At 49.9% G+C, this 27,243-nt stretch overlaps 1 protein-coding gene and 1 long non-coding RNA gene across 6 annotated transcripts in view; one reads left to right on the forward strand and one right to left on the reverse strand.

Annotated features, from left to right (window-relative positions):
- Positions 1–26,889, reverse strand: part of RAB17 (RAB17, member RAS oncogene family) — a 45,477-nt gene extending 18,588 nt beyond the window's left edge. For 3 of the 5 annotated variants that reach the window (XM_061412729.1, XM_061412728.1, XM_061412726.1), the window contains exons 1-2: positions 26,759–26,857; positions 3,532–3,691 (exon numbers count right to left, since the gene is read on the reverse strand). In XM_061412729.1, the coding sequence (XP_061268713.1) occupies positions 3,532–3,691; positions 26,759–26,776 (178 nt within the window). In that variant the 5' untranslated portion in view covers positions 26,777–26,857. Of the gene's footprint in view, positions 1–3,531; positions 3,692–12,400; positions 12,872–26,758 lie in introns of those variants that run through there. The other 2 variants (XM_061412732.1, XM_061412727.1) reach the window with 2 other exon arrangements.
- On the forward strand, positions 37–1,245 carry LOC133244942 (uncharacterized). Its single transcript, XR_009735560.1, has 2 exons — positions 37–336; positions 721–1,245. It is a non-coding gene; the product is annotated as an uncharacterized LOC133244942 (long non-coding RNA).
- Positions 26,890–27,243: the final 354 nt, after the last annotated feature.

The following is a 27,243-nucleotide window of genomic DNA, read 5'->3' on the forward strand; positions in this document are numbered from 1 at the left end:
TGATGGCCTCACACGGGCCTTGGAAAGAGGCCTACCCGGTGCAAGAAATTTGCTGATTTCCTTAAACCTTCGAAAGCCCAGCTTCCTTCCTTACCACGAGTCAACACTGCCCTCTTCCCAGCATGTTGTCAAACCCATGAGAAAAGAGAGGAGGCGCCTGTCTGACACCTGACATCCCTTCCCCGGCCTCCCTCTCCCCTGTCCCCGGCTCCTTGGCTCCTCGGCCGGGAGCAGCAGCCTTTTGCCCACATGCTTCGCCTGTTTGCTGTCAGGTCACACCACACTTCTGAGTTCAATTTTGGTTTCATCCTAAAAACCCTCACTGCCGGGTGACAGGTGGGCATAAAACTCAGCTTTGTTTCCTCTGTTTAGCTGTCTTAGCTTCTGATATTTTCCTTTCATACTCTGAAAATGACAAGTCATGGTTGAGTGTAAATCAAAGTATTTAATAAAATCCTAACAAATTTCCAAGGAGGGCAGGGTTTTCAGTTGGAGCAATGATGTGGTACAAGAGGCTGCTGGCTGTTTACAGACCACAGCACCTCGTCTCCTGGGAGAGAGAGAGAGGGAGAGAGAGAGAGAGACAGGCCCCCAGGGGGCCCTCTGGGCTGGTAACTGATGCCAACTTCCACCCCGTGCCCTGCACTCTCTGGCTCCAGAAAACACCCCACATGTACCTTGTTCAGAAAACTGCTGACCACATTTTCTACCTGTTCACAGGTAAAGAGGAAGAGTGATTAAGAGATAAACTTCCAAGATGTGCAAACAGACTCGGAGATTTTGCCTAAAATGCTATTGGCAACAAGCCGGGGTGTGGGGGCAGGATCAGACCAAGAGCCAGGAGCCGCTCACGTTTCTGGACTGTGCTGGGGGAGACGACACGTTGGCGCGTTTTCATCGGCCGATAGTCTGAACCGGGCCACGTGGCACGCCGCTCTCCTTGGTGACGCGAAGCAGGGCCCCGACCCCCGCTGGCCCCCCGCAGATTCAACAAGGGGCCCCAGTGGCAGGGACCCCTGGGGACACTCCCGGCCCCCTCCCCAGCCTCTGGAAGCAGGTGTGGCTTCCGCTCGCTGAGCTGAATGGACCCCCTGCGGACACTGAATGACCGAAGAACTCCCTGGGGTTTTTCCTTCAACTTGCATATTGTGGCCCCCAATACGAAGGACTCTCGGCTAAAGGTTAACACAAGGAAAGGTTTTGCTTTTTGACCTTTTAATTTAATTAAACAGCCGCTCCGGCTCACTCAAGCCCTCTCTGCAGCCTTCCCTTTTTTTGTAAAAGTCATGAACTGCCTCCGGGTTGAAGGGAACAGGACCTGGGTGACTCCTCAGGGACGCCTGGGCTCCAGCAGCGTTTCCTTCAGCAGGGAGGGGGCAGAGGGGGGAGAAACCCCGCACCCTTGGCGACTCCCCTGCTTCACACAAGCCCCAGCTGGTCCAAACTGGTTCCACCGGCAAATCCGCACACAAGCGCTAGATGCCACCACCCCTCCAGAGACGTCCCTGAAGAACCCACCTGCCAGGGCAGGAGATATTAAAGAGACGGGTTTAATTCCAGGGTCGGGAAGATCCCCTGGAGGAGGAAATGGCAACCCACTCCAGCATTCTCACCTGGAGAATCCCTTGGACAAAGGAGCCTGGTGGGCTAGGTTCGTAGAGTTGCAAAGAGTCAGACACTACTAAAGCAGCTTCACACACACACACACACACACACACACCCTCAGCCAGAGGGTTGTGGGCCACTGAGAATACACAGGTATGGGCAGGTATTCCCAGATAACCTTATTCACAAAAACAGGCAGAGCCCTGTGAGCTCACAGGTGGGATCTCAACCCTCTGGCTGGGCTGGGATATGGAGGGCTGTGTGCCTGGGTGTGAACCTGGATCCAGATTCAGGGGAAGGAGACAGCAAGGACCAGCATAGAAGGCTTGTCCAGATCTAGGTCACACCCTGGCACATGACCCCTCACATCCCAGCTCGGCCTGGCCCCTTCTGTGGTCTCTGCTCTGGACTCAAACCCACCTGGAGGCCAGACTTAGCACTTCGTTGTATTTTTTCTTTTAAGGCCCAGTCCAGTATCACAGGTGAGTGGGGTCAGCTTTCCTGCTGAAGGAGAAGAGGTTTCCCTGTGCACCGTCGGCAGGCCTGAATCCACAGTCCTCTCCCCATGGCTCCATTCCATGGCCAGCCCCTGGCCCTGCTCCGCCCTTCCCACCACTGACTCCAGGAGCCTGGCCCTGGCCAATCCCTTTGGCCCTGCATGCTTCAGGGACTCAGGAACCACAGTCCTGAGAAGACTGAGGGCCCCCAAAGGCTGTTCATTGAATTTTTGTTTCTATGTCGGTGTGCCTGCTTGGCATTTAGAAAACCCTCCATACCTATTAGGGGCCTGGGATAGAGGCCACACCCAGCAGGTACTTACTAAGTGAGAGAGGGAGTGGACAGATGAGCGAATGAATGAATGGATGCAGAGAAATGGAAGGCTTATCCATCAGTATCAGTTCAGCCGCTCAGTCATGTCCACTTTTTGTGACCCCATGGACTGCAGCACACCAGGCCTCCCTGTCCATCACCAACTCCCGGAGCTTGCTCAAACTCATGGCCATTGCTTGGGTGATGCCATCCAACTATCTCATCCTCTGTCATCCCCTTCTCCTCCCACCTTCAATCTTTCCCAGCATCAGGGTCTTTGCAAATAAGTCAGTTCTTCGCATCAGGTGGCCAAAGTATTGAAGTTTCAGCTTCAGCATCAGTCCTTTCAATGAATATTCAGGACTGATTTCCTTTAGGATGGACTGGTTGGATCTCTTTGCAGTCCAAGGGACTCTGCATAACCGAGTACAAATTTGAAACCAAAGCTTTCATTCCAAATTAGGTGTCTTTCCAGCACGTTGGGCTGCCTCCCAAGCAAACTGACACAAAATACAGGTTGGGTTTCCCTATTTTGGGTAGGAAATGGGGGGTTTCACCCCTAGACAGGATGTAAAGGAGGCTGATTGCCCACAGATGCTCCAAAGTCTTTCCCCTCTGAAGGCTGTGATCCATTAGCCTCTTTAACCAGCCCAGTGAGAGGGGCCTCCCTCCCTGACAACCTTTCCAACAGCACCCATCCCCCCTCCAACCCAAGCCAGGAGGGTAAACTGAGTCCGGGCAGAAAAGGAATAGCTTCAGTAGGAGGGCAACCATCCAGAGTGAGAGGCTGGCTTGTCTAGGGGGCCGGGTGCCAGAGCGTGGGGGCAGGTGCTTCTTCTGGGCTCCCCCTTCACCAACAAAATCTCTCACATATCCAACCCTTCAGTGCCAGACTCAGCCCTGGAATCTTCTAGCTGAGCTGAAGCCTGGTTGAGGTCTGGATTCCGTGTGCGTGCCTGCCGGCCCATGGAGGACCTTGTGCCCCCAGCACGCCTGAGGCTCCAGGAGGGCATGAGAATTCCCAGGTGGCTGGTTCCCAGTGCCCCACGCCCAGGTCAGCAGCTCTGGCCTCCCCACTAGGAGACTAAGGAAGCGGTGCCCTGTCCCATCACTTACATCCCACGGTCGGCAGGATACTCTTGAAGTCGTTCTTCACATACCGGAGAGCCAAGCTGGACTTGCCCACAGAGCCACTGCCCAGCAGAACCAGCTTGAAGATGCAGGGCTGGCCCGGGGCGGCTCCGGGACGAGGGACCCCATTCACCTGCGCCATGCCCTGCAGAGAGACAGCGATGCAAGGAGGCTGAATGATGCCAAATGATCTCAGCAAGCTCACCCCTGGGACACTGACCAAACACAGACAGCCCTGAACGGAATGGAGTTCTAAGTCAGAGGCGCCTGGCTTGCCAGTCCTGGGCCACTATGCACCCCATCTTGCCATCTGGAAATCGGGGTAACGATAGCTATGACATAGGTCTGTTGTGATGTGCTTGGAAAGCATGTCCCCAGGGCCCTGCAGGGCCAACGCATACGAACATCTTCAAGCCCTGCAGGGTAGCCGTTGGATGCTAGCCATCCGACCGGCTCACTTCCTCCTCCTATCACCTCTCACTTTTGAACAATCCCTAGCTATTCCAAAAATGTTCTGAAAAGCCCGAGAGGCATGGCACTCTCTCAGTTGTGGTTCCTGGATTAAAGAAGTGAAGTCACTCAAGCTGTGTCCGATTCTTTGCAACCCCATGGACTGTAGCCTAACAGGCTCCTCCATTCATGGGATTTTCCAGGCAAGAATACTGGAGTGGGTTGCCATTTCCTTCTCCAGGAGATCTTCCCAACCCAGGGATTGAACCCAGGTCTCCCGCGTTATAGGCAGATGCTTTACCATCTGAGCCACCAGGGAAGTCCTGGATTAAAACTGGCTGGTAAATAGGTTCCAGAAAACCTATTTACAAAAATGGTTAGTGTTTCAAGGATCTCAAAACATTTTAGTATTTCCCACTGTACTGAAAGCCTTAAAACATACAGTCATAACAAGCACCCTCTTCCAACAACACAAGAGATGACTCTACACATGGATATCACCAGACGGTCAACACCGAAATCAGATGGATTATATTCTTTGCAGTCAAAGATGGAGAAGCTCTATACAGTCAGCAAAAACAAGACTAGGAGCTGATTATGGCTCAGATCATGAACTCCTTATTGCCAAATTCAGACTTAAATTGAAGAAAGTAGGGAAAACCATTAGAGCATTCAGATATGACCTAAATCAAATCCCTTATGATTATACAGTGGAAGTAACAAATAGATTCAAGGGATCAGATCTGATAGAGTGCCTGAAGAACTATGGATGGAAGTTTGTGACATTGTACAGGAAGCAGGGATCAAGACCATCCCCAAGAAAAAGAAATGCAAAAACACAAAATGATTGTCTGAGGAGGTCTTACAAACAGCTGAGAAAAGAAGAGAAGTGTAAGGCAAAGGAGAAAAGGAAATATATATACCCATTTGAATGCAGAGTTCCAAAGAATAGCAAGGAGAGATAAGAAAGCCTTCCTCAGAGATCAATGCAAAGAAATAGAGGAAAACAATTGAATGGGAAAGATTAGAGATCTCTTCAAGAAAATTAGAGATACCTGGGGAATATTTCATGCAAAGATGGGCACAATAAAGGACAGAAATGGTATGGACCTAACAGAAGCTGAATGTATTAAGAAGAGGTGGCAAGAATACACAGAAGAACTATCCCAAAAAATCTTCATGACACAGATAACCACAATGGTGTGATCACTCACCTAGAGCCAGACATCCTGGAATGTGAAGTCAACTGAGCCTTAGGAAGCATCACTACGAACAAAGCTAGTGGAGGTGATGGAATTCCAGTTGAGCTATTTAAAATCCTAAAAGATGATGCTGTGAAAGTGATACACTCAATATGCCAGCGAATTTGGAAAGCTCAGCAGTGGACACAGGACTGGAAAAGGTCCGTTTTCATTCCAATCTGAAAGAAGGGCAATGCCAAAGAATGCTCAAACTAGCCCACAGTTAGTTGCACTCATCTTACACACTAGCAAAGTAATGCTCAAAATTCTCCAAGTCAGGCTTCAACAGTATGTGAACTGTGAACTTCCAGATGTTCAAGCTGGATTTAGAAAAGGCAGAGGAAACAGAGATCAAATTGCCATCATCTGTTGGATTATAGAAAAAGCAAAAGAGTTTCAGAAAAAACACCTACTTCTGCTTTATTGATTATGCCGAAGCCTTTGACTGTGTAGATCACAACAAACTGTGGGAAATTCTTAAAGAGATGGGAATACCAGACCACCTGACCTGCCTCTTGAGAAATCTGTATGCAGCTCAAAAAGCAACAGTTAGAACTGGACATGGAACAATAGACTGGTTCCAAATTGGGAAAGGTGTACGTCAAGGCTGTATACTGTCACCCTGCTTATTTAACTTATATGCAGAGTACATCATGCAAAGTGCCAGGCTGGATGAAGCACAAGCTGGAATCAAGATTGCCGGGAGAAATATCAATAACCTCAGATACGCAGATGGCACCATCCTTATGGCAGAACGTGAAGAAAAACTAAAGAGCCTCTTGATGAAAGTGAAAGATGAGAGTGAAAAAGCTGGCTTAAAACTCAACATTCAAAACACAAAGATCATGGCATACAGTTCCATCACTTCACAGCGAATAGATGGGAAAACAATGGAAACAGTGACAAACTTCATTTTCTTGGGCTCCAAAATTACTGTGGATTGTGACTGCAGCCATGAAATCCAAAGACACTTGCTCCTTGGAAGAAAAGCTATGAAAAAGCTAGACAGCATATTTAAAAATAGAGACATCACTTTGCCAACAAAGATCCGTATAGTCAAAGCTATGATTTTTCCAGTAGTCATGTATGGATGTGAGAGTTGGACTATAAAGAAAGCCGAAGAATTGATGCCTTTGAACTGTGGTGTTAGAGAAGACTCTTGAGAGTCCCTTGGACTGTAAGGAGATCCAACCAGTCCATCCTAAAGGAAATCAGTCCTGAATATTCATTAGAAGAACTGATGCTAAAGCGGAAACTTCAATACTTTGCCCACCTGATGTGAACAGCCAGCTCACTGGAAAGAACCCTGGTGCTGGGAAAGATTGAAGGCAGGAGGAGAAGGGGATGAGAGAGGATGAGATGGTTGGACGGCATCACCAACTCGATGCGGACAGCTCAAACTCATCTCCATCGAGTTGGTGATGCTCACAGGCCCATTGCTCCCCGGGGACAGGGACTCAGCAGAGCTGAGTGGTTCCCGGAGACCGCGTCTGGAACCCCATATTCCTCAGGACACTTAGCGGTGTCAGTGGGTGACATCCCGCTGCAGCTTCTTCTGCAGCCCCCAGACTCACAGCTGCCTGGGGTTGGGGGATGGGTTCTACAAGGGCCAGCCCTCTCTCCAGAACCCACCACCCATGCAAGAACTCAAAGCTGTCCTGCTGCAGATCCCTGACCCACGGATAGAAATGAAACTCAAAGGCAAAGTAAAATAGGGACTTCCCTGGTGGTCCAGGGGTTAACACTCTGAGCTACCGTGGCAGGAACACAGGTTCAATCCCTGGTTGGGGAACTAAGATCCCACATGCCGAGCGCCACAGCCAAAAAAATAAAAAGTTAAAACACTTTTTCAAAAAAAGACACAGTAAAATAAACAGTGAGGACAAACGGGAAGCCCCGGAAGCGGCTGGCCCTCCACGGATAAAATGACGCCTGTAACTCCCCTCTGCAGGTCAAAGGGCAAACCAGAGTCCGGAAAGCAGCCTGAAGCCCCAGGAGAGATAACAAACACACACAGGCTCAAAGGTCAGGGGTTGCTAGAGCTGCTTATCTGTCAACCACATCGCCAAATAAGCCGGGGAATTTGCCTTACAGTGCAGCAGCTACATCTGCTCTCTGCTCACGCTGATGCAAATCCCTCTCCAGCCGCACCTTCCCGTCTGTTCTCACAGCTGCCACTCCTACATCACCCCGACCCTGGTACCCACCGCCCCATCCCATCCTGTGTCCAGTCCCTGTAAATAGCAGCTCAAAAAAGAGACAACGCTCCCTGCCATCGCCCGGCCTACTTCCCCTTATTCCTCTTCTTGATTGAAATGATCTCGGTGTCTAATTCTACCTTAATTCAGTTACTTTGATGGTAATTGTTTATCTCTCTCGCTGGGCTTTAACCTCTCATGAAAGCCGAGGGTTCACTGAGACTGCTGCTGTTGTTCAGTTGCTAAGTCATGTCCGACTCTTTGTGACCCCATGGGCCGCAGCACGCCAGGCCTCCCTGTCCATCACCAACTCCCGGAGTTTGCTCAAACTCATGTCCATCGAGTTGGTGATGCCATCTAACCACTGAGACTACAGTAGGTGCTCAATTAAGATCTCATGAGTGAACGTGGGGCTGGCTTAGCAAGAAGCCAGCATGTCAGACATCGTTTGTGTAGCCAGCCCTACGCCAGGTAGCTTGTCAAGCAGTGGGCTGGGGTCTCTGCAGAAAGAGAACCAGAGGAGGGGGCCTCCAGCAGGCCCTGAGACCAGCTTCTGCCAGGCAGCTCAGCCTGAGAGACCAAGGAAAGCAGAAAGTTACTGAAAGTTGGATCAACGACTCGAGGGACATGAGTTTGAGTAGGCTCCGGGAGTTGGTGATGGACAGGGAGGCCTGGCGTGTTACAGTCCATGGGGTTCCAAAGAGTCAGACACGACTGAGCGACTGAACTGAACTGAACTGCCTTTAGGATCACCCTACATTCAGATGAAGCTGCTAAAACAGCACGTAAAACCTTGACCAACTTGAACAGCTCTTGCCTCCTCAAACAGATTGGTTGACTAATCAAACCTGGAGTCACGGTGCAGAGACAGTGCTGTACATGGAGGCAGAAGCCACGCCTCCAGGATGACTCCGGACCAAGAAGTTTCAGACTACGGAAAGCAAAGGACGGAAGTGCTGGCATCAGAGCCCTTTACCATGTGAAAAGCTCTTTAATAAGGAAAACACAACTTCCAGCTGTGCAAGTCACTTATATAGACTGGTTTCAGTTCAGTTCAGTCACTCAGTGTGTCCGACTCTTTGTGACCCCATGAGCCGCAGCACGCCAGGCCTCCCTGTCCATCACCAACTCCCGGAGTTTGCTCAAACTCATGTCCATCGAGTTGGTGATGCCATCCAACCATCTCATCCTCTGTCGTCCCCTTCTCCTCCTGCCATCAGTCTTTACCAGCATCAGAGTCTTTTCCAAAGAGTCAGCTCTTCGCATCAGGTGGCCAAAGTATTGGAGTTTCTGCTTCAACATCAGTCCTTCCAATGAACACTTAAATGGACTGATCTAAGATGAACTAGTTAGCTTCTGAGTTTAAAATTCCCCGAGCCCCTTAAATGTGGCCCCAACCCTGGACTGCAGAAAGGGGGCCTTGTCTCCTATCTCCTCTCTGGTCAACCTCGAATTAAAGCTCTGTCTTTTCTCAAAAGCCAGTGCCATAGTGTTGGCTTCTCTGTGTGGGGCAGGGAGCCCTTGCCCCACAAGACGGCAGGGGAGGAGGACACCAAGGCTAAGGGACAGGCCGTGTCCACCGAGGAGCAGGGGCGGCAGGCTTGGGGCCCTGCATGGCTCAGCTGCACACAGGCTTCTGTTAAAGCCAAGCAAGAAGCCTCCAGGGCCGGTGTTACCTCACCTTATGGAGAGATGAGAAGCTTTCCTAAGACAAAGATTTGGGATTCAAAGTCAGAGCAGGCTCAAGGGGGAGGGATGGACTGGGAGTTTGGGATTAGCAGATGCCAACTGGTATATACAGGATGGATAAACAACAAGGTCCTACCATATAGCACAGGGAATTATATTCGCTATCCTGGGACAAACCATGATGGAAAGAGTATGAGAAAGAATCTATCTATATATCTATATATATAGATACATATATACACACACATATATAATTAAAGTACTCTACTATAAAGAAGAAATGAATGCAACATTGTAGATCAGCTTCAATAAAACAAAGTTGTTTTCAAAAGAAAAAAAATTTTTTAAAGCCAGAGCAGGCTGCCTTCATGTCCACACCATATTCACCAGGCATGAGCATCATTTCAACCACTTACAGAGGCAGCAGGTCCTGTGTTCCGTCCACGTCTAGAACCGCTGGTGCAAGGAGCCTGCCAGGGAGCCGCCAGCCTGAGCTCACCACCCTAAAGACGGTCAGCTCAGTAGCAAGCCCTCGCTTATTAACCACCTGTTCTTTGGCTAAATGTGGGGAAACTGTAGCGCAGTGGTGACCAGTGGCTGGGGTGGGAGAAACGGAGAGATAAGGGTCAAAGGGTGCAAGCTTCAGCTGTAAGATTCACGAATTTGGGCGGACCTCGAGTATACCATAATGATTAGAGCTGATACTGATCACACACTTGAAAACTGCCAAGAGAGAGATCTTAAATGTTCCCACCTGGTACGTCTATGCAATGGAACATTACTCGGCCATTAAAAGAAACTAAAGAGGGTCATTTGTAGAGATAGGGATGGACCTAGTGCCTGTTATCTGAGAAGGAAATGGCAACCCACTCCAGTGTTCTTGCCTGGAGAATCCCAAGAACTGGGGAGCCTGGTGGGCTACTGTCTGTGGGGTCACACAGAGTCAGACACGACTGAAGCGACTTAGCAGCAGCAGCACCTGTTACACAGAGTGAGTGAAGTAAGTCAAAAAGAGAAAAACAAATATATATTAACACATATATGTGAAGTCTAGAAAAATGGTACGGATGAAGCTATTTCCAAGGCAGGAATAGAGACCCCCCTGGAGAGAATAGACACATGGAAAGAGTGAGGGAAGGAGAGGAGAGGATGAACGGGGAGAGTAGCCCCGACATATTGACACCATGTGTGAGCCAGACAGCTAGCGGGAACCTGCTATCCAGCACAGGGAGTTCAGCTCTGTGATGACGAGAGGGCCAGGATGGGGGTGAGTGGGAGGGAGGCTCTACAGGGAGGGAATATACGCACACACATAGCTGAAACCAACATCAGAAACCAGTATCACATCGTGAAGCAATTATACTCCAGTTAAAATAAATAAAGAAGAAATTTTTAAAAAGACACAGTCATTATGTGAGGTGGTAGGGGTGTTGGCTCAGCTATGATGGTTATCATTTTGCAATATGCAAATATATCCGGTCAGCACATAACAAACCTTAAAGATAGACAATGTTATATGTCGACTGTGTCTCAATAAAGCTCAGAAAAAGCAACGCTTTTGAGAATGGACTCCCTAGCTTCTGTGACACCCGCACTAATGCCCTGCTTCTTGCTAAGTACCTAAGGCACCTGCTGAGAAGCAGGTATTCCACTGATCTGTGCTATAATTCTACATAAAGAGAACTTTCTAACACACTAACAACAGGGCATTCTCAAGTATTTAAAGACACCTCTTTGAGTTTTCTTTTCTATTTATGTGCACAAACTAATAAAACTCAAGTCAAGAAAATCTTTAGTCCAAAACATGTGAATTAACCAAACTCGGTGGAGTATAAATAAACATACAGGTAACCCACCTCTTTATCTACAAATATTATTTTGCTATAAACGTAAACACATAATTGTCAACATGAAAAAATCTCTTTACCCATAATCCCATTCCCTTTACACGAGGGACAAGATGTTGCCTACTTTCTTCTAGTTTGTTTCTCAGAATCTTACAATCGTTTTAACATTAAAAAAAAAAAAATAAGCTGTATCAAGAGTAGTTTTCCACATTGCTATATATGTTACAGATGCATTTGACATATGTGTGTTTAATGACCACATAACATCCCTACAACGATTCCAGTTTGCTGAACTATTTCCATTACCGGATGTTTACTTGGCTTTCTTCTTCTTTTTTTTTTTTTTTTTCTGTAATAAATAAGACTGCAGTCAGCCTTTTCCTGTATGATTTTTTTGTGTGATTACATGTCATAAGCATTTGATAATCAAAGGTTGGAGCCCTTTGTTCAGGGAGAGAATCAAAAATGTGACTGCTGACTTGGCCTCTGGAATTTCATGAAGATGGGGTGATGGACAGGGAAGCCTGACGTGCTGCAGTCAGTGGGGTCGCAGAGAGTCGGACACGACTGAGAAACTGAACTGAACTGGGGTGACTGAAGTCTCTAAATGCAGAGACATTTTCATGCTTGAGGCCAATAGGGACACCCTCTCGAACCTTGCAGTTTGGGGCTTTTCTTTCTTACAAGCTCACATCCCTCCACCGAGGGAGAAAGGAGAGGGTGGGAAATCCAAACCAGCCTTCCTGGGGAGGAGCCACCCCAGGGAGGGTCGGTCTGCAGTCTGCCCAAGGCCTACTCCCTGGCTGGCCCCGCCCAGCGCGCAAGGATTACAGCGCAGCTGTCTACCCTGAGGACAGTCGGTGTCCTGATCCGAAATCCGTTGGAAATGGATTCAAGATTTGAACTGAATTTTCCCGGAGGCCACTCTTTAAACCAGCTGCCCTGCTGGCCCACCTCCCAAGCAGAGACATGGGTTCCATCCCTGGGTTGGCAAGATCCCCTGGAGAAGGAAAGAGCAACCCACTCCAGTATTCTTGCCTGGAGAATCCCATGGACAGAGGAGCTCGGCGGGCTACAGTCCATGGCGGTCGCAAGAGAATTAGACAGGATTCAGTGGCTAAACAACAACAAAGAGATTAAAGGAGATTCTTTCCACTGGAATCTCCTGCCGGAACCCTGACCCAGCAAACCACAGGGACGAGCAAGGACACCTCTGGCGCTCAGGAGTACACACTCCTGGCCCCGCAGTTTCCACTTCTGATTTTGTACACGGGGGCTCAGGCACAGACACAGAGACACAGAGGTGCAAACCCACATGACACACAGATATACACACATCCACACACATGCACCCAGACACTGATACACACGACAGACACACACACACACACACACTACAAACCACTCAGGAGTTTAAACCCTGACTCACGTGCTCCCCAGGCCCGGTCACTTCCAGCAAGCCTCACAGCCGGTCATCACTGGGTCCCCCAGGGCCCCGACCTGGGTCCCCCTTTCCCCCCACTTCTGGTCACGGGGAAAGCCTGCTCCCTCCACGGGCAGGCTGGGCGTGGCCGTTTGCCGGGCCGGGCAGAGGCTCGGCTCCGACAGAAAACAGGTGAGAGGCAGCCTCCCCAAGGTCAGGCCTCCTCCCTTCCAGAGAAGCTCCCGGGGCAAGGTGCGCCGTGGTCACGTGATCACCTGGGGCAGGGGGCCTGGCCCTTAGCGCGGGGGCTGCTGGAGCCTCTGAGCACCTGCCGGAGCACCTGCCCCTGCCGGAAGTCCCGCTCCTCCCCGGCCGCCGGCTCCCGCCTAGTTTCTCAGCTTTGTTGTGAGTCTCATTTTTGCGCTGCAGATTTATTTCCCTCCGCGCCTTCCTCAAGCTGTGGGGCTCTTTGTTGTGCATGAAACTAGTAGCCCAGAAGAGCAGGAAGTATTTGGGTCAGAAGAATTCACGGCTGCCACCAACAGCCAGGAGCCAGCGCCAGGGGAGGGGGTGGGGTGGGGGGGGGCTCTGTGTCTTTCCAGGCCCGCGGGGAGCAAGTTCCTGGACGGGACTGAAGTCGTGGAGAATCCCTGCTTCCGTTTCCCAGCAGAGGAAGCCTCACGAATGATCAACATAAAATAAAACTGCGTTTAGAATTCTGTGACCTATGGCCCCAGAGCCCCCAGTGACTGGCTCAGGAGCAGAGGGAACAGCCCCAAATCCATGGTGCTCCCACTGCAGCCTGGAGTGGGGCCAACACAGCACCTCTGGGTGAACGGGGGCTCAGGGCCTGTGTGTCTGTCTGTCTCTGTGTAACAAGCAACTCTCAACTCGGAGGCTTACAGAACACATTTATAGCCTCACAGATTCCAAGGGTCAGGAGCGGAGCCTGGGCGCCTCCGGGGTCCTCTGCCCAGGGTCTCACAGGCTGTGGTTAAGATGCCGGCCAGGTTCCGTCCTTTCTGAAACTCAAGGCCCCCCCATGCTCATGTAGTCTTGGTGGAATCCAGTCTTTCCCAGTGCAGAACTGGGGTCCCCTTTTGCTACTAGCTCCCTGTCAGGGCCAGTCTCACCTCTCAGAAGCCCCCACAGAAGGCTCCTGGCCAGAACCCCCAGGCCCTCTCACACATGACTGCTTTCTCAAGGCCATCAGGACCTCTCTCTGACTTCCAGACGCCCGTCCCATATCATCTGATCAGGCCAGGCCCACCAGGCACAATCTCCCTTTCCTTAACTCGGAGTCAGTTGATGAGGGCCCTAGTTCCATCGGTGAAAATGCCTTCACCTTGCCATGTAGTGCAACCTGATCTCAAGGGTGCCATCATTGCGGCCAGGCCCTGGGCACCCTCAAGGGGAGGGGGTATCTGGGGTGTGGACACCTGGGGTGGGAATCTCAGGAACCACCTAGAGTCCTGGCTGTCTCAGGACTTGAGCCAAAGCACACGGGGGTGGGGCACCCCTACCCCCCAGGTGATGCTGAGTGACCACTGGCGGGTGTCGGAGAACCACCCCCGGGGCCTGGACTCAGGCCAGCCCCAAACAACTGACCTGTTCTCACCTCAAAAGGCCATGAGAGGCCAAGACTCACATGCTCAGGAGGGCCTGGGGGCTCATCGCTTCTGTGGTCTTGGGGTCACCCTGCACGGCTGTCATCTCGGTGGGTCTTTTCCCTGAAACCTGTAGGTTCCTCACACATAGACCTCGGCAAGTCACTCCCCCTCTCGACGGCCGATTCCTCATCTCTAAGGTGAGGCGTTGGATCAGACGGCTCCAGATCTCCCTTCACCTCTGGCCTCTGTGACTTGATCTCAGCCCCCAGAAGCCACACTTAAACCGGGGGAGGCCTTCCGGTGAGGGTGTGGGGAGTCAGGCCTGGGCACAAGTAAAGTCCTTGGTGGGCAGGTGGAGACTTAGAACACAGACCTTCTGACCGCTAACCTCGCTGAGACCTGTAGGCCAGTCATCACTGCTTGTGGTGGAAATTAGTCAAAACTTGTACATAAGCAATTGTACGCATGTGTTTTCAGTTGCTTGTCATGTCTGACTCTATGCGACCCCATGGACTATAGCCCTCCAGGCCCCTCTGTCCATGGGATTCTCCAGGCAAGAATTCTGGAGTGGGTTGCCATGCCTGTCTCCAGGGGATCTTCCTGACCCAGGGATTGAACTCTCATCTCCTGCATTGAAGGTGGATTCTTATCCCACCTGGGAAGCCCAACAAATTTACTTATGTGACCATAATTACTGTTATTTTTTTAAATTAATGTTACTTTTATATGGCCATACAAACTTTTAACTTTCTCTCTTTGCATTTATCAACTTTCCTGTATGGACATTAACCAGGGAAAATTTTCTGCCACGCCGATTAATCAGGCCACAGATACAGGCATGCATGGGCACATTCCCCTTTCAAAAAATATGCAAAACTACAGGATTTTGGAGTTGAAGGGGCCCTGGGGACCATCTGGCCTAAGCACCCACTGGCTGAAGAACACACCATTAGCACTGCCCACTGATTTTCCAGTCTCTGCTCAAATATCCATGTGGATTCTAGATTTTAGGATTCGACATCCTGAGATGGTTCAAACATCAGCTTTTTGTAACTTTCTGCCTTCATGTCCTCCTGGGGTCACTTGGCAAATGCCTGACCCTCTTCTGAATAAACATTTCTGAGATTTTTGAAGTTTTCAGGGCTTGTAGCAAACATTGCCAACTGCCCGCCCCAGCCCCTGCTCCTTGCGAAAGGACCCCAGGGCCCAGATTATCCACACCGCTTTCTGGTAGACGTGCCTAGTGACCTGCTCTAGACATCTGCTGGGGAGACGAGGCTCCCATTCTTCCGTGGAGCCTCCTGGGGGGGCTCTAGGCAAGAATCAACCTCACAGTGTGATAGAGATCTGAGACACAGAACTTCCAGGCTGTTCTTACCTCCTAAGGACCTTGAGATAAGCAGGCATGACCTCCAGCCTCACCTTGAAACCTTCACCCTCGCTTATCTCAATGGAAAATTCCAACAGGGGTTTCTGAGCACTAAGTTAAATTCCTCAGCTCAACAATCAGTTCGGCGCGTGGCCGCCTGCCAGGCTGGGCAGAGCAGAGGGGAGAGGCGCAGATGAAGCAAAGTGCTGCCCCGGGGCGCCCGGGACTGCAGGACGGGAGGAGGGAGGCATCCAGAGAGAGGCCGCCCTGGCTCAGACCAGGTCCAAGAGGGGCAGAGGGCGCAGGCAGAGGAGAGCCCCTCGCTTGACCAGAGTGAAGCGGAAAGGGTATCTGCAGGAGGAAATATGGACACATGGATGGACAGATGGATGAGAAACTTGCAGCCGAGAGAAGGAAGTGCTTTCTGAGCTCCAGGAGTACTGTGCACACATCGTGAGGGCCTGGAACTGTGCCCTAGGGGGCGCTAGTGAGTGCAGGGCCTGCAGTGGGTGGCAGGGTGAGTGGGGAGAAGCCTTGTCCAATTCCACAGAGACTAGAAGACCACAAACCAACGAGGCTTCTTTTTACTGAGCACCTACTATTCACCAGGCCCTCTGCTAAGCCCTTAACTTGAAATCTTTGATTTCACCCCTATCCTCAGCAACCCCAGCTTGTGGGTCACTCCCCAAGGGCCTTCTGCTGGCCTTCTTCCAGCCTGCTGTCACAGAGGAAAAGTCCATGGGGCCAAGGGACGCAACTACTTAAAACCTGTGTCACCCCCGACTTCCAGATCCTGAGAATTCCCCAGTAGCCCCAAGCCTACCTCCCCGCAGGCCTCTGAGCTGGCCGGTACCCCTACCCCCCAGCAAAGCGAACCAGTGTGTGCACCCAGGCCAGGAGGCAGTGTGGTTGGAGACGCAAGAAAGTGAAAGTGAAAGTTGCTGAGTCGTGTCCAACTCTCTTCGACCCCATGGACTATATGGTCCATGGAATTCTCCAGGCCAGAATACTGGAGTGGGTAGCCTTTCCCTTCTCCAAGGGATCTTCCCAATCCAGGGATCGAACCCAGGTCTCCCGCACTGTAGGCAGATTCTTTACCAGCTGAGTCACCAGGGAAGGCGGAGACACAAAAAGGCTTGATAAATGAAGAACTGTCTTCATCCACGGGGCATCTCTCCAGGCCAGCCTCATGGGGTCACCCACTGCAGGCCCTGCACTCACTGGCGCCCCCCAGGGCACAGTTCCAGGCCCTCACGGTGACCTGCACTCACTGGCGCTCCCCAGGGCACAGTTCCAGGCCCTCACAATGTGCACACAGTATTCCTGGAGCTCAGAAAGCCCTTCCTTCTCTTGGCTGCAAGGTATGCGACTGGACACGAAGGAAATGGGTAAGGACCCACCCCCCCCACCACCAGGGCAAATGAGCCAATATTATCTCTTCCACACTTTAATTTTCAGCCTGCCTTTATGCTTATTGTGTGTCTCTTGTAAACAGTATACAGAGTTGAGTGTTAACTTTTTCATCCTGTCTGCCTTCCAATTTAGTCTCTGGCCTATTTACCATTAATAACAATTGTTGATACAGTTAGAATCTGCCCGCAATGTGGGAAACCTGGGTTTGATCCCTGGGTTAGGAAGATGCCCTGGAGAAGGAAAGGCTACCCATTCCACTATTCTGGCCTGGAGAATCCATAGACTACATAGTCCTTGGGGTCACAAAGAGTCAGACACATCCAAGCAGCTTTCGCTTTCTCTTTTCTACCATCTTGTTTGTTTTCTATTTGTTCTCTCTGTTCCTCTGTCCTTCTCCTTTTGATTTAATGAAGTACCTTTAACGTCTCTCTTCTTTACTGTTTTTTTAAGTACCTTATTGTATGTTTCAGTTCTATGATTTCCATTTGGTTCTGTTTTAGCATCTCTAAATCTCTCCTGAAATTTGCCACTTCTCTCCTCATGATGTGCACCTTTCCCTATAGATTGTCTATTTCATTTATCGTAGCATTTTAAGCTCCTTATTCACCAGTTCTGGTTTGTGGGTCTGTTGACTGACTTTTCTGTGTTTTTCTTCACCACAGGTCACATTTTCCTGATTCTCCGTATGTCTGGGAATCACTGTGTGTCAGACATTGTGAACGGTGTGTTGCTGAGACTCTGGATTCTTTCCCTGTGAAAAGTGTTGAGTTGATTCTAAAAGGCAGTTAAATTACTGGTGGGTCCTCTTTAAATTTCGGAAAGTGTGCTTTACACTTTTTTGGGGTGGAAACTGCTTTTGTTTGCCTTCAGTCCTAAGGTGAACCTTAGTCCTGGGACACAGTCTTTGCTCCTAAGCTCAAGACCTTTTGAGACTTCAGTGGAAAGTCTGAAGGGTCCACCAGGCCCCTCTACACAGCAGAAATTAGACTTCAAACTCACTGTTCCCTGAAGTGAGTGGGTGGCAGTGAAAATCACTGCTCAGCTCTTTAAACCTTCAGGCATTGCCTTCCTCTGGGCTTCTGGCAACCTCACCTGTGCATGAGCTCTTGAGGGGACCGCTATGGATTTGAGGAGCATTAGTGTACAATGTTTGGGGGCTCCCTTGTTTTTCAAGATTTCATCTCTCCATTCAACGACAGCAAACACACATTTCTCAAGCTCACGTGGAACATTCACTGAGACAGACCACTTTCTTGGCCATAAGACACACCTTAACAGATTTAAAATGATAGAAATTATACAATGTCTGCTCTCTGACCACAGTGGAATTACACTAGAAATCAATAACAGAAAGACAACTGGAAAATCCCTGAATTTATGAAGATTAAACAACACACTTGTAAAAAACACGAGTCAAAGAAGAACCCTCAAGAGAAATTTGAAAATATTTTTAACTAAAAATGAAAACACAACTTATCAAAATTGTGGGATGTGGTAAAAGCAGTGCTTAGAGGAAAATTTATAGTATTGAATATATATATTAGAAAAGAAGATCTAAAATCAATAACCTTAAGTCTCCTCCTTAGGAAACTAGAAAAAGAACAAATTAAATCCAAAGATAGAAGAAAAATTGACAAGAATTAGAATAGAAGTCAATGCAATTAAAAATAAGAATTCAATAGAAAAAGTCAAAGAAACCAAAAGCTGGTTTTTTGAAAAGATTGATAAAATTAATAAACTTCTAGCTGGGCTAAGAAAAATGGAAAGAAGAAACAAATTACTAATATTGGAAATGAAAATAAGGACATAGTTCAGATCCCATGGGCATTAAACAATAATAAAATGCTGCTATGAACAACTCTTTGCCCACAGATTTGGTAACCTAGATGAAAAGGACCATTTCCTTGAAAGACACGATTTGCCAAAACTCACACAAGAAGAAATAGACAATCTGAATAGACCTATATTTATTATTTTAAAAATTGCATCCATAATTAATAATCTTCCAAAACAGAAAGCTCCAGGCCCAAATGGGTTCACTTGTAAATTCTACCAAACATTTAAGAAATAAATTACACCAGTTTTCTACAATCTCTTTCAGAGGATAGAATCAGAGGAAATACTTCCTAATGCATCCTATGGGGCCAGCATTATCCTAATACCAAAACCAAAGACATTATAAGAAAACTACATGTACACCCATGGCTGATTCATGTCAATGTATGGCAAAACCCACTACAATATTGTAAAGTAATTAGCCTCCAATTAAAATAAATAAATTAATTTTTTTTAAAAGAAAACTACAGACCAATAACTCTTTTGAACATGGATGCAAAAATCTTCAACAAAATATTCTCAAATCAAATCCTCCAACAAAGTATAGAAAGAATTGTACACCATGACCAAGTGGGATTTATCCCCAGATATGCAAAGCTGGTTTCAACATCAATTTATCAGTTGGGAGCTTGGCTCCACACACAGGCTCCTTCACTTAAGGAGAGTCGAGACACTTCTAGAAACTGCTACTGAGAATGTTTGTTTTTCTGGAAGACAAACTGGGAATGCTTCTCAATGGGCTTGATGATAATACGGCCTTTGTCTCAGCTGCAGCTCCACATGCAGAAAGCACCTAGAATCCAGAGGGCAGAACTGAGGAAATGATTCAGTTCTTGAGCTCATCGGCTACTTTTAGCTACATTTCATGCTGACAGTGAAATTACTCAGCCTCCTGCCTGGCTGGCCGTGGGGCACAAGAGGCAGCCTTGGGGAAATGTGAAACTGGGACAAGGGCAGGAGGGGGGACTTCAGCTCGATTTAGATAAACTTCTGAGACTGAGACGTGGGGTACTTAAATCTAAGAGTTGTCTGAGCCACAGACCATTGGATTTCCTCCTTTCCCAGTGGTTCCTCAGCTTCCGCTGAGATTCCCTGGCTGCCCTCCCTAAGGAAGAAGCTGTGGAGTAGACCTTCCCCAGCAACCACACACCCGGACCCTCCCAAGCCCCGAGGCTCATTGCAGGGATCACGGTCCACACCAGAGAAGCCTTGGGTGGCATGACCACCACAGAGGCTGCAGACCACTGTGTCCACATCCTCAGCCGGGACAAGGGAGTAGGTGGTGAGGGGGACCCAGCCAGGGGTGCTCTCGGTGATGTTCAGAGGGAGCCAGGCAGGACTATGGGAAGATCCAGATGTATGGAAAACCCATCTCCTTAAAAAGTGGAGAAACAGCACTTTCTCCCCCCAGACATTGTGTGGGCATGTTGGTTCCCTCTGCGGCTGAGAGAAAGAAGCTGCTTGAAACCTCTGCCCTGCTTTGCGGGGTTTGCTGTAGCCTTCGCCACTCTTCACCTCATAAAAGCACCACCTCCACCTCTGCCTTTATCTTCACAAGGGTTCTCCCCGTGAGAGTGTGTCTGTGTCCAACCTTCCCTTTTGATAAGCGCACCAGTCATATGGGACCAGGCCCCACCCTAATGGCCTCACTGCAATTTGATGACCTCTGTAAAGACCCTCTCTCCAATTTGGAAGGGCTGATGCTGAAGCTGAAACTCCAATACTTTGGCCACCTGATGCAAAGAACAGACTCATTGAAAAGACTCTATGCTGGGAAAGATTGAAGGCGGGAGGAGAAAGGGACGACAGAGGATGAGATGGTTGGATGGCATCACCAACTCAATGGACATGGGTTTGAACAAGCTCTGGGAGTTGGTGATGGACAGGGAAGCCTGGCATGCTGCAGTCTGTGGGGTCACAAAAAGTCAGACATCACTGAGTGACTGAACTGAACTCCAAATACAGTCACATTTCGGGGGCTGGAGCTTAGGACTTCAACATGCAAGTTCTGGGGGGACACAATTCAACTCATGATACCACGGATGTCATAAATACTCATGAGAAGGTCAACCCACTTGCTTCTGTGTAGATCTGTCTCTGTGAGGAGCAGCCAGGGCATTTGTCTCAGGTCTGGTCATCTGGGGGTTCCTGAACCAAGAGGAGGCCTTTGGACTCCACATGACTGAAGAGTGTCCCCCAGATTCACATCCAAGAAACACCACGGGCTTCCAGTAACCCCTGGAAGCCAGGACAGAGGCGTGGATGCCCTCAGAGCTTCGAGAAGGGACCAACTCCACCCACACCTTGACTTCCAAGCCTCCAGGACCGTGAGACTACACACGCCTGTTGGTTTAAGCCCTCCAGGCTGTGGTGACTTGTCACATCTCTCCCAGGACACTAGTACAGAACTTAGACCAACCTATGCCCTTCGGGAGGTTAGTAGACCCACACAGAGCACCAGCCCGAGTCCAGGGCCCTCCTGGGCACGGCCCTGAATGTCTGCACAGGGCACACTCTGGAGCCCCGCCTGGGCTCCAGGTGGCAGGCGCTGTGCACAGGGTCTCCCCAGCAGAGGTGATGCTGGGGACACGCGCATGTCGCCTGTTAGTTCCGAGGGACTGGGACAGTTACCTTCTCTGGTTAAGCATTTGGCCACGACAGCGGGAACCAAGAAGGCAGACAGAGACGGAACGGGCCCGTGGGGTTGTGACAGCGGTGGCCCTCTAGAGGGGTGGCGGATTACAATCTGGTCCCCAGGACTGCAGAGTCTCGAATCGCTTCAGTCTAGCTCCTGTGAGACCTGCTGTGTGGTCAGAATTCCCTGTGGCTGGCGTCCTTGTCACGCTTCACAACTGAAGGATTGGCAACACAGTGTCCCTGCCCTGCTGGACTGGGCCTGGGGCGGGGGTGGGAGGAGTGGGGGGGAAGTGGGGGTGGTAGGAAGGGGGTGGAGGCGGGGAGGGGGCGGGGGAGAGGCGGGGCAGTGGCGATGGGGGAGGTGCAGCCCAGGAACGAGGGGCTGAGAGAGTGTAGTCACCTGCCGGGAGCCTGCGAGAGGCACTCCACTCATGACAAAGGTCATGAGGAAGGAGGCCCGGCATATGCAAAAGCGGGATCGAGCCTCAGGAGTCCCCCCGGATATTCTCGAGCATCTACCCCCCCCAAAAAAAAACCAGAGTCTGCCTACTTTATTGCTTTGTGCTCTCATCTCTGACTTTACTGGGGGCTGTCCCCTACCACCATCTCACTCTCTCTGACAAAGAGTTAACTTACAGCTCCAATTAATAAAGTTCCTGAGCAGTTAGGAGTGTTTAAATCCAGACCCCTCAGATGGCTCTCTAACTCGCCTGACAAGTTTACCCGGACTCCTACAGCTATGCATACGATTGTTTACAGTCTCCCATCCTCGAGAGGCACGGGAAGCTTAAGATATTCAAATATCTTAGAGCCTCTCAGAGAGTTAGAAACTGTCAGAATAAAACTAGTAAAAGATTTCATTGATGAGCCAATGCTTGCTGCCAAGTTTCCACATCCCCTGTATTTATCCTTGAATGTGTATTAATTAATATAGTTGGTATGTAGAAAAAATAAGTAGTGGCCTTGGTGCTAGCAACTTTAGACCCTTAAGGTAATAAATTCTTTACTTTGTTGTAAACCCGCTGCACCTCTGCCCTATAGGAATGAAATTTTATCTAACACCTTCGGAGGATGGCGCCAAACCTTAGAATAATTACTCTTAGAGAAAATAAGGCTTACGGTTGACAAACCTTTGTCAAGAGTCATAAAATGTTAATAGGCCTTCTGGCCAGAAGATGATGTAAATCACCTAAACCATTTGTATGCAATAAATTTGCAGGAAAGAAACCCTGGTTTTTGATAAGGATCAAAGACTGCTGACTTTGCATAATTTCACATCCCCTATTATCCTCTATGTGTAACTTAGGGTATAAAAGCCCCTGTTGAAAATAAAGCTACGGGCCTTGCTCACCAAAGCTTGGTCTCCCCATGTCATTCTTCTCAATTTCCAGCTGAGTCTCCATCTGGAGTGCGGAGGTCCTCTGTGACCATTTATTTGCCTGGGCTTCTAAGACCCATTTGAGAAGGTGTCTAAGGTGGGGCACCTTCCGCTATTCGAGAGGTCGCCTGCGGCCTCCGTGGTCAGAGCTAACCTGGTGTCACAGGTTATACTGATTTTCCGCGTAAACCAAGCTACTCAGCCTCTTTTCTCCACTGAATTTTTCTGCTGAGCTATCCTCATTCTATTACTCTTTATATCTTTGATGAATATTTAAATAGTTGCCAACACCGTCTCCCCTTCGAATACCCTGGATCAGCCGGGGCTGGACCTCGGCAGTCACCTGTGGGTGCAGAGCCCGGAGACCAGGCAGGAGTCCTCACCTGGAGATCAGCTTCCCACCCCCCAGCCGGGGTGGGGCTCCTCACGGACACCCAGCCCCCTCCACCCACTCTGCAGACAGGATGCCATCCCGGGGAACCCTCAGAGCAATGGGGCTCTTGCCTGAAGCTGGAACCCCCATCACCTGCTCCCCCTAGGGGCCATTCTGGGGCCCACCGGGCCCCTACCCTGCCCTCCCCACTGCAGAGAGAAGAGTACAGCTGGCAAGTGCAGAGAGAGGCTGAGCCATGGCCGTGGTGTCAGACGGACTGGGTTTTGGAGATTGCTCTGAGCTTTGCTGGCTGTGTGACCTTTGCAGGTCACATGGCCTCTCTGAACCCCACTTCATCTGTAAACGATGAATAAATTTGGGCCTTAGCCACGTGAAGTTGTGAGCACAAAAATGTCAGGTGTGGACAAGACCCAGAACGGAGCCTGAAATGGCAGGCACTCACAAGGAGACTTTGAAAACATTCTTTTGGTTGCAAGTCACCAAACCAACTCAAGCTTACTGGAGTAAAAAGGATTTTGTTAGACATCTACTCATGTCTGACAAAACAGAGGGCAGCCAGCCCTGGAAGGGACGAGCTGTCCGCTTCAGGGGTCCTCTGTGTGTCCCCCATCTCTTGTTTGCTGCTCTGCCTCTCAGCACTCACAGCAGCCCATGGTTCTGGTACTGACAAGGGAGCAGCCCTGCCTGACCATCAGTCCCGCCCCTGCCCCAACCCTGACTTCCCATACAGTCACCCACAGCCCATCAGCTGCTGAGGAAGCTGGAGGAGGTGGGGGGAGGTGGGAGGAGGTGGGGGGACCATGACAAACATGGTGGAAAGAGGAAGCTCTGAGCAGAAGGGAGCATCCTGAGCCACGTGGGTTCCCTGTAGAGCGATGCCTGTTACTTTAATAATTATCATTAAACTGCCTACAAACTCCAGAACTCAAAACCAATCTGTCTTGTATTGTTTCAGTTCCTCAGGGTAGATATACCTAAAATGCATCCTGATTCCAGGTTGTTCAGAAAGCCACTTTGATGGACTGAATGCCTCTTGCTGTTGTTCAGACGTTCAGTCCTGTCTGACTCGTTGCAGCCCCGTGGACTGCAGCACAACAGGCTTCCCTGTCCATCACCATCTCCCAGAGTTTGCCCAAGTTCATGTCCACTGAGTTGGTGATGCCATCCAACCATGTCATCCTCTGTTGTCCCCTGTTCCTCCTGCCTTCAATTTTTCCTAGCATCAGGGTCTTTTCAAACGAGTTAGTTCTTCACATCAGGTGGCCAAAGAATTGGAACTTCAGCCTCAGCATCAGTCCTTCCAATGAATATTCAGAGTTGATTTCCTTGAGGATTGACTGGTTTGATCTCCTTGCAGTCCAAGGGACTCTCAAGAATCTTCTCCAGCACCACAGTTCAAAAGCATCAGTTCTTCAGTGTTCAGTCTTCTTAATGGTCCAACTCCCACATCCCTACATGACTGCTGGAAAAACCATAGCTTTGACTATATGCAACTTTGTTGGCAAAGTGATGTCTCTGCTTTTTAATATGCTGTCTACGTTTGTTATAGCTTTCCTTCCAAGGAGCAAGTGTCTTTTAGTTTCATGGCTGCAGTCACCATTCGCAGTGATTTTGGAGCCCATGAAAATAAAGTCTCTCACTGTTTCCATCTTTTCCCCTTCTACTTGCCATGAAATGATGGGACTGGATGCCATAATCTTAAGTTTTTAAAATATTTGTACCCCCAAAAAATTCACATGTTGAAGCCTAACCCTCAATGTGATCGTTTTAGGAGTGGGGTCTTTGGGAAGGGAATAGGTGATGAGGGCAGAGCCCTTACGAATAGGATTCAGGTTCTTGTAAAAGGGACTGCAGAGAGATCTCCCATCGCCTCCACCCTGAGAGCGCACAGTGAACCAGGAAGCAGACCCCACCAGACACTGAAACTGCCCATGATCTTGGCCTTCCCAGCCACCAGGACAGTGAGGAGTAAATCACTATTGTTCGTAAGTCACCCAATCTGCGGTGTTCTGTTACAGCCTGAGTGGACAGGGCAGCCACGCAAAGCTCCAGTAAAGCACCCAGCTCAGTGGATGATCCTCCCTGTTGCAATCTCACAGCCAGAAGGGCCCTTGGCCTCGGTCTTATCAGACACACTGTTCTCTGTTATCTCCAAAGTGGGCTCTGTGGATTCTCGATGTGTGATGTGTTTCCAGGACAAGGTCTGAGGTCAGATGGATCTGAAGTGATGGTTCCTTGTGATCCCTTCTCGGAGAGTCAAGGCGCATGTGTACACAGAAGCCCCCACATTGCAAGCTGTTCAGGTTTATTAAAATCAGCTCCCCATTTGCTGGAGCCCAGACACATTTTCACAGACTACTTGTTAGCATGTTCTGGAATTAGTGGTCCAGGAAATGGACGTGGGGGGAAACCTGCCCAGCTTGAAGCTAGCCCTCCTCAGGGGTCTCTCTGGCAGGAGGTTAGTCTGAGGCTCTCTGCATCTGCCACGAGGTCCCCAGCCTCTCTTGGGACCTGACGCCGAGAAGCCTCTTCCTCCGCTTGCCCTGTGACCTGCACCCACGCCTGCCCCCCGGCCCTCAGTGCCACCATGGTCCACTCTGCTCAGCTCCCCAGCAGCGCCCAGGCCTCCCGGTTGCCCTTCTGGATGCTGTGTCTGTGTCCAATCCACATTTCTTCCCAGAGCCAGACCGCACTCCCGAGAGCAGTCTGACCAGCACGAGATGGAGCAGACACATCCTTTCTCTTACAAAATAGATCTCAAAACTTATCCTCCACTCGGTGCCTCTCAGAACCCATCCCATGTCCCCAGAACTGTGCCAAGACCTACAAGGGCCCCTAGAAATGCCCTCAGGGAGCTTACTGCAGAATGAGGAATGCCAAAGAAAACTTCACAAACTCAGTACCAATATAAACATTAAAAGATTCGTGTCAGCTGCACAGTAAGAGTATACGGATCAGCGCCCGGGAGCACGAAAGACACTCAGAATCATCAGAAACACGCGGCGCCCACCCTCACCCACCCAGAAGCGTGCACCTGGTGCACTGAGGAGCCGCCAGCCTGGAGGGTCACGCTCGTGAAGACGCGTCTGATTGGACCCTGGCTCCCTTCTCCAGGTGTGCTGTAGGGGACCCTTCTCCCTAAGTCCTATGGCCTGAGGACACAGCGGTCCTCCTCAAGCACAGCAGAGTGCAAGTCGCCTTCCCAGGACCTGAAAGGGGGGGCAAGTCTGCAGGGAAATTCTTTGCAGCAAGAAAGGAAACTGGGAAGCCGCAATAAGCACAGGAAATGCTGCTATCGAACGTGAGAGAGGACATCTCGAGGACACCAGAAAAGGCTTCACCCCAGACGCTTCCAAAGCATGGAGGAGGCCCACTCGCCTTGTTCCCAGGGGACGCTCCGGAATACTCACTGAACCGGTGAGTGAGCGAGTGACCAGCGGGTGAACGAAAACCACAAAAACAAAGTCCGGCTTTTCATCTGAGGCGAGGCCTCGCACAGAACGAAAGGGCCACGTGAATGAAGGAATCAGTGAGTGATGAACACCCCATTTCCTTTAGGAACGGAATCATCCGAGCATTGAATATGTTGCAGCAATCTGAATGGATGGTTTCCCTACATTTATCAACCATCAGACAAAAGCAAGGTCTTGCTCAAGACTGGGAAGAGGAGAGTTAGGAATGTACTTTACACGAACACACACACAAACATATACACACTTATACTCACACGAGCAGACCTGTGCATGGTGGCCCTGTCGGCCTCGTCTTTGCTCCCTCTCAGCCACGCACAGACATGTCTTTGTCCCCTTATCTGGGCTTGTTCTGGAGGCTGTCCGTCCGTCCTTCTGGGACTGGCCCCAGCCCAACCTCAGCCCTGTCCCTGCCTCCCACGTCCTCCTCTTCCTCAAGGCCAGAGGCCCTCCTCCTGGGAGCGGGCAGCTCATCTCTGTCCTGTCAGGACGGACAGTTAAGGTCTGGGGCCAAGCAAAGGTCCTGAGTCCCCTTCTCAGTGTAATAGGATGAGGGTTTCCCTGGAGAGAGACAGATGGCTGCAGGAGAGAAAACACAGTTTTCTCTCTACCCTTCCCAGTTCTTAGCTAAAATCTCTGAAATAAAAGACAGAGTAACAAGAGAAAAGCAAACTGAAGTTTAGGAACATAAACCCTGCTCCCAGTGCAGGGGCCCCAGGTTCAATCCCTGGTCAGGGAACTA

The sequence above is a fragment of the Bos javanicus genome, chromosome 3, assembly GCF_032452875.1.
Source record: "Bos javanicus breed banteng chromosome 3, ARS-OSU_banteng_1.0, whole genome shotgun sequence".
In the NCBI taxonomy this organism is placed as follows: domain Eukaryota; kingdom Metazoa; phylum Chordata; class Mammalia; order Artiodactyla; family Bovidae; genus Bos; species Bos javanicus.